General features: G+C 49.9%; 1 protein-coding gene across 3 annotated transcripts in view; it reads left to right on the top strand.

Moving 5' to 3' along the window:
* The window catches only part of UBASH3B (ubiquitin associated and SH3 domain containing B), a 143,388-nt gene that overhangs the window by 107,264 nt on the left and 22,382 nt on the right, over positions 1-13,742 (top strand). Inside the window, exons 2-6 of one of the 3 annotated variants that reach the window (XM_057696006.1) lie at positions 1,195-1,248; positions 1,997-2,183; positions 3,551-3,749; positions 7,026-7,195; positions 11,910-12,118. In XM_057696006.1, coding sequence (XP_057551989.1) covers positions 1,195-1,248; positions 1,997-2,183; positions 3,551-3,749; positions 7,026-7,195; positions 11,910-12,118 — 819 coding nt within the window. Of the gene's footprint in view, positions 1-1,173; positions 1,253-1,996; positions 2,184-3,550; positions 3,750-7,025; positions 7,196-11,909; positions 12,119-13,742 lie in introns of all 3 variants that reach the window. The other 2 variants (XM_057696004.1, XM_057696007.1) reach the window with 2 other exon arrangements.

Here is a 13,742-nt window from a genome sequence, read left to right as displayed (position 1 = left end):
TCTCTCCCAAGGACCCTGAATTGGGGTAGTATAAAGGAACAGGAATAATCAATCATTGATTACTTCCAGTGCGTCAGGCACTGTTCAAGGTTCCTCCTGTAGAAGAGAGGTACTCACTGAATTCCATCACCTCAGCCCCACACCCAGCCCACCCACCCTCCCCATCGGCTTAGCCTAGATCAGATGTCTCCATCCTATGTACTTAGGGTTCTCTGTGCTCTCCCCTCATTGCATTGACCATGAATGTCATTAAATCATTATCTGTGCAATTGACATTTTCACACCTGCTGAACTGAAAACTGCATGAGAGCAGGGACCATATAAGTCCTGTTTTTCACAAGCCTAGCACAGTGCAGACAAAGTCATAGCGATTCAATAAGTAAACACAAACTTGAGTGCATGAATGGATGGGCGAATAGCAAAGCTGGATACAAACCCAGAACCGTCTGGCTTTTGGAGACGTTTGGCATCTGATGTTTCAGAAGCGCTCTCCTCGTATGCTTGTGCTCACGGCTGTGCCTCCCCGTCAGGACCACCCTGTGATATTTGCCCCACCATGTACAGAACTTTGAGTGCATCTCCAGCAGTGGCAGTGATACCTGCCCTTCTCCGGCCAGACCCTTTTACTCAGTGCTGCTTGTCCTCAAAGACGTCTGTTAAACTGTGGGAGACGATGCATCTGGTCTGAGGCTGGTGGTGGTTGGAGGAAAGTGAGAGGAGGCACTGCATTGAACCAGACCAATTGTCCTTGTGGGCAGTTAGCCTCAAGTCTTAATAGCCTCAGCACCATCTGTCACACTTTGCCAAAGGCTGCAAAGGAGAGAATGCTCTGTAGGGGATCTGGGTCAGGAAGGAAGAGTGATTGGGTGGAAGGGAAGAAGGGAAAAGCAAGACATGACAACCTTTAGGGAAGCAAAAATAAAAGTCTAATGTGGAAATGGATAAAATTAGAAGGCACGGGGCTGTCAGGCTGCATGCAAATCCGATGCTAATTACATGGAAATTAACCACAAGTCCTAATGTCCATGTGCCTTGCTGTGACCCCTGGGGGGACATCCTGCTGCGGGTATCTCCCCCACGCCCCTAAGGAGGCTTCACGGTGCCTGCTTCAACACCCAGCTCTTGCCACTGCAGTGGGAAAAGCTGACAGGAGGCTAAAAATACTAACAATAGAAATCTGATTTCTTCTTCCAGACAAAAAGCCTTGGCATCCACAGGAGGAAGAAGCGTTCAGGCAGCATGTGACTGGTTGGTATGAAATAAATAAATTGAGAAAATAGCATGTAATTAACTCTAAGTGTATGTGGATGAGCAGGGGTGCGCAGGCTGTCTCTAATGGACCCTTCCAGGGGGAGAGAGGAGCCAAAAGACCATGTGACAAGCCTGTGTATTAAGCCATTTGCCTCCTCTGTCCTGGCCCCAGAGCTGTCGAAAGTAATTCAGAGCATTTCTAAGATAGAGCCTCTGCCGTGATATCCATGCCACCCCTCTCCAGTCACTTAAAGATACACTTTAGATACGGGGCAAATGGATTTAGAAATATCCTACCTACCTTCCAGGATATCACTGCCCAGGGCTGAGCCCACAAGGCGACCCTCGAAGCGTCCTTCATCTCTGAAGGCACGTGGGTTTACTCATGGACTGAGCCGGAGGGACAGGCTGGGCTGGATCGGTACTGGTGGCCTGGGAAAGGATTTGCAATTGATCTGAAATGCTTCCTGGAGAGCGGACTTGGGATTTTTTTAGGTAGTCGTGGGATGCCAGTGTGATAGGACAGGCAGGAGAAGAGACATTGGTGCATCTGAGAGTTGGTTACGTCGTGTGAGTTTCGAGCAGTGGATTTTTAAAGTACAAAACTGAAACCCTCCCGCTCGCAGTGCTTGCGGGGTGGGGGTGGGGTGGCGGAGGCTGCACAGGATGGATCTCGATTTCGGCTCTCCCTTTGCATCCGCGGTTCTCAAGTGAGGCTTGCTCGGCCACCCTCTCTCTCGGGCAGGCTGTTCTCCCACGTCGGCGACCCCTTCCTGGATGACCCCCTGCCTCGGGAGTACGTGCTCTACCTCCGCCCCACCGGCCCCTTGGCGCAGAAGCTTTCCGATTTCTGGCAGCAGTCGAAGCAGATATGCGGCAAGAACAAGGCACACAACATCTTCCCCCACATCACCCTCTGCCAGTTCTTCATGGTGAGCTGCAGCCCCCTGCCCCGAGGTGCCCACATCCCTCCAGCGCTGGGAGACTGGAGTCAAAGCTGGGAGCCTCTTAGGATGTCAGTAGAAACAGTCACGGGCTCCAGAGTTGGATGAGCCTTCGAGGAATCAGTGAGGTCCGTGGCTGCTTACCCCACGCCTCTTTCTAATATTTGCCGAGGCCCCGGAGCACCCAGGGTCTGGTGTAGCATCGTGATGACCGTGTGCTCCTCAGGACCCAGGGGACAAGCCTGACCCACTGGGTGACGCACTGGTCTGGTAGCCACGAGGGGAATGGATTCTCTAGCTTCCCTGCTGTCTGTGGTCTCCCTCCCCCTTGACAAGGAAAGAGCAGGCATTAGAGAGCTGGGGATGAAAAACATAGTCTACAGTTGGGGGGAGCGACCTTTGCCTCCTGTACACCGTCCACAGGTTTTGCTGTGCTAGATCTTTCTAGAGATGCTTAAGATACCTTTCACCTGCCATAGTTACCTAGCCCATAATTCTAGCTGCCATGAAGCTCACGTAGCGACTAAATCAAATCCCTCTCACTCCAATAAATGTAAACACAGTTCATCTACTTTGGTTCTCTGCAGAGACGGAGAAGAATTGATGTGTCCAACTATAGTCACGATGAAGCAGAATGCTAGCATTTCAAGACAACATGTTTTTCTAATATTTTGGGTTGTTTTTCCAGAATCTCATTCATATTCTCCCCCACCACCACCGCCTTTTACAGGTGAAAATATGTTCCTAACACCTTCTCTTTTACCATTCACGCTGGAAATTAAAATGATGATCATTTTCTCTTAGTCATCCCAGGATCTCTCTCAAAAGCATTCAGAGTTTTAGACCCTCTCATTCTTTCTTCCAGTGCTCTGGAGAGGGTAGGAGGAGGATGTTATATCTCTTGGAGCCTCATCTTCCCAAGTATCGCGGGGGTGGAGATAGAGTCAACTTTGGATCATTTAAGCGGAATAGACAAGGCACAAATGATGCAAAACAGTAGAAAACACACAACAACTTACTGTGGGGTGGGGTGCTGTATGCTCCCCTGGCGTGTCTCTCATGCTTGCTTTCTGCTGCACCAGCCCTACTGCATTCTGGTGGGGCTCAGAGGAGCACATCAGGCAGGGATGGAGGGAGGGGAGAGGTCGGTCATTGCCCCAGTTTAATTTACTGGTTGGATGACCCATTTCCATAAAGTTGGGAGACTGCAGGTCTTCTCCCTGCTCACAGACAGGAGTGATGGTTCAGTGGTTGCCTTATTAGCCTCCAGCTCTGGGCAGAGGATGCCAAAGTTAAACAGAGGCAGGTATCCATCTCTCCTTGTCTCTGAACAAAGGCTCTTGTTTCCCTGCCAGTGTGAAGACAGCAAGGTGGATGCCCTGGGGGAGGCCCTGCAGGCCACCGTCAGTCGCTGGAAATGTAAGTTCTCAGCCCCGCTGCCCCTGGAGCTCTATACCTCCTCCAACTTCATTGGCCTCTTCGTGAAGGAAGACAGCGCAGAGGTCCTAAAGAAGTTTGCCGCTGACTTTGCTGCGGAGGCTGCCTCCAAAACCGGTGAGTGGCCCAAAACCGGTGAGTGGCCAGCTGCCAGGCCAGCCCTGGGCCCTGGGCATCAGAACATCCAGAAGGAAAGGGATAGGAAATGATTGTGGAGGAGCGGGGTGGAGTTGACAGGTGGAGGGTCCTGCAGGAATGGGCAGAACATAACCAAGAACGCAGCCGGTTCCTGCAGGACTCCACACCTCTTGCCCCTTTAAAAAATATTCAACTGCAGTGCTGCTAACCTCCTTGAGAGCAGGCCCGTTCCATGACACCCGCGTCAAAAGTACGCAGTTGACTGTTTCCATTGATCTATAAATGCGTTCCTTTGTAGCCCCACCATTTTCTCTCAGTTCAGGTTTAAGAAATCTTCTTTTTTTTTTTTTTTATTTGACCACATTGAGTGGCTTGTGGGATCTTAGTTCCCTGACCAGGGATTGAACCCAGGCCCTCAGCAGTGAAAGCACTGAGTCCTAACTGCTAGACCACCAGGGAACTCCCAAGGAATCTTCTTTTTCTCCTCCCAACACCCCTCCCAGGCAGGCATTAATCTGGGTCTCCCTGTCCCCTCCACGAGGATCGAAGTCTTTGCTCAGGGGGTCACATAGCACAGAGAGTAGAGTGCAACCCCTTACATCCAATAATAATCAGATCCACTGAGCCAACACCTTTCAACTTGCTGTAGCCCAGTAGACAGGCCCCTAAGCCTCAAAAGCCTGTCCATCCCTTCACGATGTTACCTGTTCTTTTCATGGGAGGCTTCAGCTGAAGCCAACGACTGAGGGTTACTGTGAAAGGAATCAACTTGGAGGGATGCTCAGGGTGTATGTCGACTTAAAAGCGGGCAGCACAGAGAGGGGACAAGAGGCAGAGGTTTGCAAAGCCCTCCCATGTGACTACAGGTGCAGACAGCTCACTAAACTCCGCAAGGGCCTCACCTGCCATGGGACAGACAGACAATGGTTGGGGGAGTCTTTTTGGTCCCTTTAGAATGAAATCACAATCAGCAGGTATTCACTGGGCACCTGCTGCGTGTTTATCCATGAGGAATGCAACAGGGAAGAAGAGGTGGTCTCTCGTGGCAGAGGCATGCTGGGGAAACCCGACTCAGGCACCGCGTGATAGCAGGTGTGAGAAGAGAGGCCATCCATCCCGCCGTGGGATGACAGAGTGGGGCCCCCTTCACAGCAGAAAGGACAGTCACCCTGGGAAGATGCTGACCCGTCAGATGGGAGCAGGGCTCTCAGGGGGGTGGGCGGCATGAGCACAGGCAGCGGAAGGGAGCAGGGTGTTGGGGGGACAGTGGGGCGGTGCCCTGACCAGAGGGGTGGGTGTGAGCTGCACCCTGGCTCCTCGGTGCTGAGCACGGTGCTGGTGGAGGCCTGAGCTGGGCAGACCCGCCCTTTGCCCCCCGGGCTCCTGACTTGTGGCCTCCACCTCACCTGCCTGGGTCCCTCGCTGCTTTTTTCATGCCCAGCTCGGGCCCTTTTGCTCAGTGTCCTTTTCTACCAGAAAATCCACAGATAGGGCTCAGGACTCTAGGCAGAGTGTGGTGAGGGCCCAGCATCACTGAACAGGATCACAGAGGTCTCCACTCTCAGAGGAACCCGGGCTCTTAGGTCACCTCTGCGCATTGGGGTCTCCTTAGACCCCCACCCCTTCATCCCCAGGGACTCATCTCTACTCTCTGACTTAGGTGGAGCCCGCCCACTTCGCAGGAGCGTAATATTTCAGAGAAACGGCATCATAGGCAGATCACTTCCTGTTCCCATCCCTCCACCTCAGGGAAAGGGCTCTTTTTCATCCCACAGTAGCTATTGTCAAAACCACTAAAACTCCCGCAAGAACCAAAATCTAATGTTGTGGCCACAAAACCCAAAGCCCTCACAAGTGAACAGAGCACACCTCGGCCAGGAGGCAGCCGTTCATAAGGCGCGTATGGAGGGAAAGGCTTTCCTGCCAGAAAGGGGGCGAGCCAGCTCCTCCCCGCCCTCTGAGCCCTCTCTCCGAGAACTGGCCGGCTCGGCTAGCTTCTCGGCCCCGGCGCGGCCCCCTGGTGGTGACTCCGAGAACTGGGTGGCCCTGGCCCAAGCCACTGGCCCAGCGTGGAAAGCAGGCCATCAGGTCTTTGCCCAAGAACGTGCGTCATGGTATTCAAAGGTGTGGCAGACCCAGATTCCGTCAGCAAGTAGACAAAATGTCACCCTCCATCCTTGATGGTTCAAGGAGATTCATTCGCGTGTACTCATTCTTTGAACAAATACTGGAAGCCAATGGGGTGCTGAGCACGGGTAGGGGGTGGGGGGTGTTATAATCCATGAACAGGACGCAGAGCCCTCACCTTGGGGGGCTTACGCCAAAGGAACGCAGCACAGTATAACAGAAAAAGCACTCAAAACCACAGACCCAGCTTCTACGATACTTCTACCTCTGTGTGACTCAAGTAAGCCCCTTCATTTCTGGAGTTCCCTAAATTCCCTCTAGCTGCATCTTCGTTGGTGTTTAGCTTGGACAGTAGATGACTCTCCCCCAGTGAAAGACGTACAGGAGACGAACGAAAGCCATTGCCTTGTGTCGGTAGGCTGGTTTGTTTTGTTTTGTTTTTTTAGGGTGTCTTAGAATAATATTCTGCACACTTTAAACCTGTGGTTTTCAATCAAGGGTGATTTTGCGCCCCAGAGGTCATCTGGCAAGGTCTGGAGTCATTGCTGGTTGTCACAGCTTGGGGGGAGCTACTGGCATCTGGTGGGTAGAGGCCAGGACAGCCCCCACAACAAAGAGTTATCTGGTCCAAAATGATGTTGAGAAACCCTGTTTTAACCTTTGAAAATAATCCATATTTTCCCCCTCTTTTCTCCATCAGAGCCACCCAGAAGCTAAGAGGCTTGATTTCAAAACAAAGGCGATATAGCTTTGGGAGTCACACGATGACAAAATTTGCTCCTTATTTCCCAAGTAAAGTAGCTTATCGCTTTAGATCTCGGTTTCCTCATCTGAATGGGGGGGGCCAGTGATACTCACCTGGATTTGTGTGAGCAGCGGCCACCCAAAATGATTGCCTCTCAGCTGACTCAGAAAAGCCAGACGTGTGGCTCTCTCTCTCTCTGTAGGTTATTACCCCTCGACCCGCTCTTATTCTGTTGCTATGAAGGAGAGAGACAGCTTTTGTCTGACCGAGGGACTCCCTCCTCTGCTACGTGGGAAGCAGATTTATCAGGGCACCATTCTGTGTTCTTCCTTACGTCTCCACCATCGCTATGCAACAACTGCCCGTTTCCTTCCTTCCTCCAGAAGTGCACGTGGAACCTCACAAGAAGCAGCTGCACGTGACCCTGGCTTACCACTTCCAAGCCAGCCACCTGCCCACCCTAGAGAAACTCGCCCAGAACATTGATGTTAAACTCGGATGCGACTGGGTGGCTACCATATTCTCCCGGGATATCCGATTTGCTAACCACGAGGTAATGTCTCACTGGGGCTCCTGACCCTGCCAGGGCTGTCGCGGTGCTGTCAGTACCAGTAGTACTTGCTGCTGTGGGGAGATGGACACCAAAGGGAAGCAATGCAGAGAGCACTGGCTCAGGAGTCAGCTGGCCTGGGATTTCATCCAAGTGCTGGCCGGCTCACTGGGAAGCTTTGAGCTTGCATCCCTGTCTCTGAGTCCCAAGTGGCTGAGCTGTGTAATATCGCCATTGTTCTGTCTGCCCTGTCAGCCTTACTGGAATGATATAGAACTGAAATGGGAGAATAGATAGAGAAGTTATGTTGGGAACATTTTAAAATATTCTATAAGCTCATGGTATTAACAGATGGAAAATATCATCCTGATCTTAGATGAGATCACCTACATATTAAAAACAAAAAAATCTGTAAACACATAGTCAACAGATATTTGCTGAGTATCTATGGCATGCAAGTTACCATGCAACATACTAGAAGTTTTAAACGTGGTCCTATCCTCAAGGAGTTTGAGTCCAGCAGGGAAGAGAGAACAGACACACGTGAAGTGGAAGCACAGACCACACATTGTGAGAGTTTGTGTGCATCACATGGGAGGCAGGAGTGGGACAACGGAATCCACAGGTGGAAAGATTGGCACAGTCCTGGCATCCTTCTTTCACAGGGATCGACACTGCTTTCCAGGACAAGCGTGTGCCTTCTCTAAAGAGCCTTACTGTCCTTTTTTTCCTGAAAGAGAAGCTGAGACACAGGGATTCAGTGGCTGGTCCAAAGCTAAAAAGCAATTTGGGACCAGAACTGAAACCCAAAGCCAGGGGATCTGACCCATAAAGATGGGCAACCCATGTGAAAAAAGACCACAGAGTTTGCAAAAATTGTCATCTGGTTTAACTATATTTATGAAACATACTTAAAATTGTTTTTTAGTTTTTCAACAGCAAAAGAACTGGCATTTTTGTTTACGTGGCCTTTTAACATCTTTTAGACATTTTTTTTTTAAATATGAAAAAGAGTTAGAAATTCAGGGTCTAGGCCAGGCAACCTCATCATTGGTTTGGAAGCACTGGGAAGAGCCAACCCATGAGAAAGGTCCAGGCCTGCGCACGTGGCCCGAGAGTGTCAGGGATGTGCAGCTTTGCCTGGCTCTGCTGATGGGAATGTCATGCCCTCTTCCAAGTCATTTGATGCAAGTTTCTGTAAAGACACAGCAAGGAGACTGGGCTTAATCTTACTTCAGAATTCTGACATCTCCTGGACTTGCTTAGCATGAACCCTAAATAGAATAAGAGAGGTGTGGCTGATTGGACTCCTTCCGAGGGCAGAGCAAAACAAAGTCAAGGGTGGCATGCCGATGGATGGTGAGAAGTCACCTTTCTAAGAGAAGGAAAGTGGAAATGGAATTTTACAAGGAATATCTTCTAATCAACACTGCCCTCCAGTTAACTCAGAGGGTAATTGCTTTTCTGTCTGACCCACATTCTGCTCAATTGGCACCAAGGGAAAGAGGCAGCTAGTGCCCATAGGAATTATTTTCTAAAAATAACATGCCCTCTTTTTATCTCTCATTTGTAAAAGCTCATTTATTACTGTTCCTCCCAATAAAGCTCTCCCTCCCTCTGAGGTCATTTGGCTTTACCTGAGCCCTCCTGCATGTGTAAATCTCCTCTTCCTGTGCCCAGGAGGCAGGATTGATTGATTGGTCCAGTGAGGTAATAGATGTCCAGAGAAGGCTAGTGGTTTAGGCAAGGACCCTCAGCAAGTGATGCTTAGGAACCCTCAGGGCCTCAGCCCTCTGCTCTTCAGATGCTCACTTGTCGTGGGCTTGCAAATGCCTCCTTGTACTTCACACTGTCTCTTCCACACTAGCGAACCCAGGGTGCCATTGCCAGTTTTATGTGCCCAGGGCTAGAAATCTCGAGGAAGGACAGTTATAGAAAAAGCATAAATTTTGGAGTCTAGCACACATGGCTTCAAATCCTGGCTCCCTCACTTTAGCGGTGGTTTGATTCACTTTTACAACTTCTAGAACTCTCCAGCCCTTAGTTCTTTCATGTGCAAAACGCCGATGCTATTTTGCTGAACTGCTTGCATGGACTAGAAGACTGTGGAGAGGTCCCCCTACAAGAGCAGCACAGAATGGGTGTAGCCACCATGGCAACAGCATTGCCACAGCTGTTATCATTACTGAGGGTGAAAAGGGCTTCAAAGGCAAAGAGGGTCCGTGCCTATCATCACATAGGGCTGTACCTGCCCTTCCCAAGATGTCAGCAGACTTTGAGCTTAGCCCCCAAGTAGGAAGGGGGGAAAAACATACTTGAGAGAGGCTCAAGAATTCTTACACGTAGATGCTAAACATAAAAGAGTATCAGGAAGGACAGACTAGGCATGTGTCCTGAAACCTCCCAAACTTGGGCTTTTGCACATGCTTTTGGTAAATGGGAAAGGGCTGTGGGTCCTGGGCACTGGTTATCATTTCAGATTTGCTGCAATACCTTGATATTTTTTATTGCTTATTCAGTAAATCAAAGCTCCTGATTGTCCAACTACTCTCTGCCTAGAACACAGTGTCCCCTCTGCTCCTTTCTGTGCCTTGATCTCCCTGGAGATCGCCTAGAGCTAGAATACTCACCCACACGCTGCACCCCGCCGCCCCCCGCCCACCGCACCCAAGTGAAAGGAGGAACGAGCTCTTCTCTGAAGTCATTTTTGAGTTTCTCAAAAGACACTTCTGCTGAGTCAAAGGCATCATTAGCCAAAACTATGCTGCACTTGAGCATCTAAGGAAACCGAGCTGGGTTTAGACTTGTTTCCCGTGACTCCGGTGCCTCTCTCCACCCTGTTCCAGGAAAAGGAATGTTCCTTCTGGTGGATTATCACATACCCGGCCTAGAGATTTAGGAGATTGCTTGTGAATATTGTTTTTCTTTAAGATGTTTTAACAACCCAGCAAAAAAAAACCTTCCCGGTTTGTTTGGAAATGTAATTTGAGTGTGTATGTGGCAGAGGAGTGCGGAGGCGACGGGATGGAAAAAGACCTAGAGCTGAAAGGTGCTGGAATGAGAATTAGGGGAAGAAGCTGGTGCCCTAAATAAAAGGGACATCAGAAATCCAGCAGGGCTGTCGAGTTCTGTGCATTATCACGTTCATTCTCCGGGGGAAAAAGAATCACATTTTCACTGGCTCCTCTCATTAGAGACTTCCAGAAGAAAATTCCTTTTTTAAAAAAATTTTTTAATTTATTTTATTTTATTTTTTGGCTGCATCGGGCTTAACTGTGGCACATGGGATCATTTGTTGCAGCACATGGGCTCTTCTTTGTGGTGCGTGGGCTTCTCTTTAGTTCTGGTACGCGGGCTCCAGAGCGCATGGGCTCTGTAGTTGTGGCACACAGGCTTAGTTGCCCTGCAGCATGTGGGATCTTAGTTCCCCAACCAGGGATCAAACCTGCGTCCCCTGCATTGGAAGGCAAATTCTTAACCACTGGACTGCCAGGGGAGTCCCAGAGGAAAATTATTTATGATATGTTCTGATGTATCACCTTGACCCCAATGAGCTGATTAGCTCACAAGCCTACCCAGCATAGGGTTCAGGGGTCAGTGTCAGCTAGACAGAAAGATGATCCCTTGAAAGCCAGGCATCATGGGTCAATAGAAATAATTACACCCCTTCTGTGTACCAGAGTCCTCAGGAGTTTTCATAGATTGTCTCATTTAACTTTTATAGTCCAGGTATTATTTGACAGATGAGAAAACAGGCCAAAGTTAAAACCTGTACATGGGAATCAGAATAGTTAGCCTGCCACTAGTGGCTTCAGGATTAAAGGAAAAAGCTGATAAAACAGCCTCGTCTTAGTGTCCCGTTGTGAAACACATAGGCTAGAAAAAATTTTCCTTACTCTTGAGATCTCCTGCTGTTAACAAAAAAGTAGTAAAATAAATGTTTTCCAGAGTATCTTCATGCCTATGCCTATGATGTTTCTATATACCAGAAAAGGAAGCAAAGAGTAGAATAAATCAGCCAAGTGGCATGGCCTGAGGTTGGCCCTGGGGGCTTTTTCTGAGCCCAAAGAAGGAACATGTGGTCTCCATCTGTTCACTGACAAAAGCTGGTTACACAGACATGACACACTGATGGCTGTGAAAGATATTTTTCTTTCAAGGCCTTTGTTAAAAATGGAGGCTTAAAGAAAGCTCCTCGAAGGTAGGGACCATGTCTTGTTTAAGCCTCTGAGTTACATGGAAAGGAGAGCACTTCATTCCCAAAGCCTTTCCAGGGAAGCCTCTCCATCTGGGCGTCGGTGACACCTGCATGGAGGTGTGTCTTCCATGAGCTGTGTCTTCAGGGTCTACATTGGTATCTACCCCAGCAGACGGAGCAGGGAAAAGCAGGTCCAACCCTGTGTGTATAGACGTTTACTGGAGAGCCTACAGGTTTTCAGATGAATTTCTAAAAACCACATCTTTTGAAGCAAAGACGTGCCTAAAGCCAAGTCTGGAAACAGCTAGGAGCACCAGCAAACTCATATCACCTGAAAACAGAGGAAACACCTTCTGATCGGAACCCAGGTCTCCTCAGAGCCTGCAGACCCCTGGGGGCGCCTGTCAACATCCGCTCTGGACATGTGCCCTGTTAGAACAGAGCCCTGACCGGCCCTGGAGGTTCTCAGAAGAACGGGTCAGATGCGGGCCTCACACACCCCTCTCCTCCTTTTTTCAGACGTTACAGGTGATCTACCCCTACACCCCGCAGAACGATGATGAGCTGGAGCTGGTCCCTGGGGACTTCATCTTCATGTCGCCCGTGGAGCAGACCAGCACCAGCGAGGGCTGGATCTACGGCACGTCCCTAACCACGGGCTGCTCCGGGCTCCTGCCCGAGAACTACATCACCAAGGCTGACGAGTGCAGCACCTGGATATTTCATGGGTAAGCGGGTGTCACGTTCTTTGCCTGCTGCTTTTCGAAGAACGTTGCGGACTCTGAGGCAGTGGCGGGACACAGGGCAGCAGCACCAGTAAACGGAGTCCGTGGGGAAAGAAAGCCTTATTGATTCCAGACTTTTAGCGAAGGGCTGAGCTGGGGCATGAGAAAAAATGGGCGATGGACTGCCCTGCTTCAGTCAGCCTGCCCCATTGGATATAACATCTATCTGAGTTCCTGACCCGAGACTAAACTGAGGCTGCTTGGGGGTCCATCTCTTGCGGCCTAAGTGTGGATCATCCCAGCGCTGAGTCTTTATGGCTTTTGGGCTTCCGTCCACTTTGTCTTGGCTCATTGCGCAGAGGGGTCTGACTCCCCAGAGAAGCAGGACAGATTCCCACCACGCCAGCCAGACCAGTAGTGAAAGGATTTGCCAGGGTCAGGAGACCTAACTGCCCCCCACCGTGAGGTGACCCTGAGCAAGTCCTCAGACTTGGCACGGGAATGCCTAGATGACAGAGACCGTTTCTACGGAAACAGGCAACTGCCAGAGCCTGAGGAAGCAAGTGGTCCCTTCCCCGTCCAAGGTTACGGTAGCGTGACAGCCTTCCTCCCATCCCTCACTCCCGTTTTGCCCCCAAACCAACCTGGTCCCATGTTGAGAGTGGCCTGCATTGTATGGCCAGCTTTGTCCTGATAAAGAGTTGTTTTCTGTTCCTGTTTTATGTTTCTTAATCTGACAAGTTCAAAGCCAGCCCTTCCCTGGCGCACTTGGGCGTCTGGCCAGGGTGTGCGTGCTGGTTTGTTTTTCCTCCCTCTTGTTCTTGCCGGGTGCCAATGTGGCTGAGAGCCGGAAGCTCTGAGCACCAGCTGCATGGTGTGTAACATTGTTATTACTGTCATGAAAGAGAAGCAGAGACTGGCAATTTCAGTGAGTGTTTTGCCTGGAGGAAGAAAAGAAAAGACGGTCCCCTGCCCTGGTTAGCAGCAAGCAGATAAACCGCAAACCCAGAGATGAGAAAGGATATCATCTTCCTTAATAGCCTCTCCCCAGCAACCTTTCCTCTTCCTTCCCACCCCCCACCCTCAGCCCCACCCCCACCCAAAGAACATCTAGCATTTTCTGGCACATATAGAAAGGTCAACGCTGCCTTGTGTTCCCTAGACCTTTGCTTTAAAAATATATATATATTTATTTATTTATTTGGCTGTGCCAGGTCTTAGTTGTGGCATGCAGGATCTTTAGTTGTGGTATGTGGGATCTTTAGTTGCAGCATGCAGGATCTTTAGTTGCGGCATGCGGGATCTTTAGTTGTGGTATGCACAATCTAGTTCCCTGACCAGGGATTGAACCCAGGCCCCCTGCATTGGGAACACAGAGTCTTAACCTCTGGGCCACCAGGCGAGTCCCCCCAGACCTTTGCTTTCTCAGAAATGTTTCTAAGTTGGGTTTTCAAAGTCACTGTTTTACCCATGTAAAAAAAACAAGCAAAGCATAATATACGTAAGGAAACGGAGAATCAAAAGATTATTTGATGATATACAGCTCCCAGATCGTGTTCTTAAAAGTAGGGCTCCCCATGGAAGAAGAGTAAGTGGGAGAAGTTCTGCTGACCCGGTTCAGATCTCT

The sequence above is a fragment of the Hippopotamus amphibius genome, chromosome 9 (assembly GCF_030028045.1).
Source record: "Hippopotamus amphibius kiboko isolate mHipAmp2 chromosome 9, mHipAmp2.hap2, whole genome shotgun sequence".
NCBI classification, from domain to species: domain Eukaryota; kingdom Metazoa; phylum Chordata; class Mammalia; order Artiodactyla; family Hippopotamidae; genus Hippopotamus; species Hippopotamus amphibius.
Note: the sequence above shows the minus strand (reverse complement) of the source record. Positions and strands in the feature narration are given on the sequence as shown.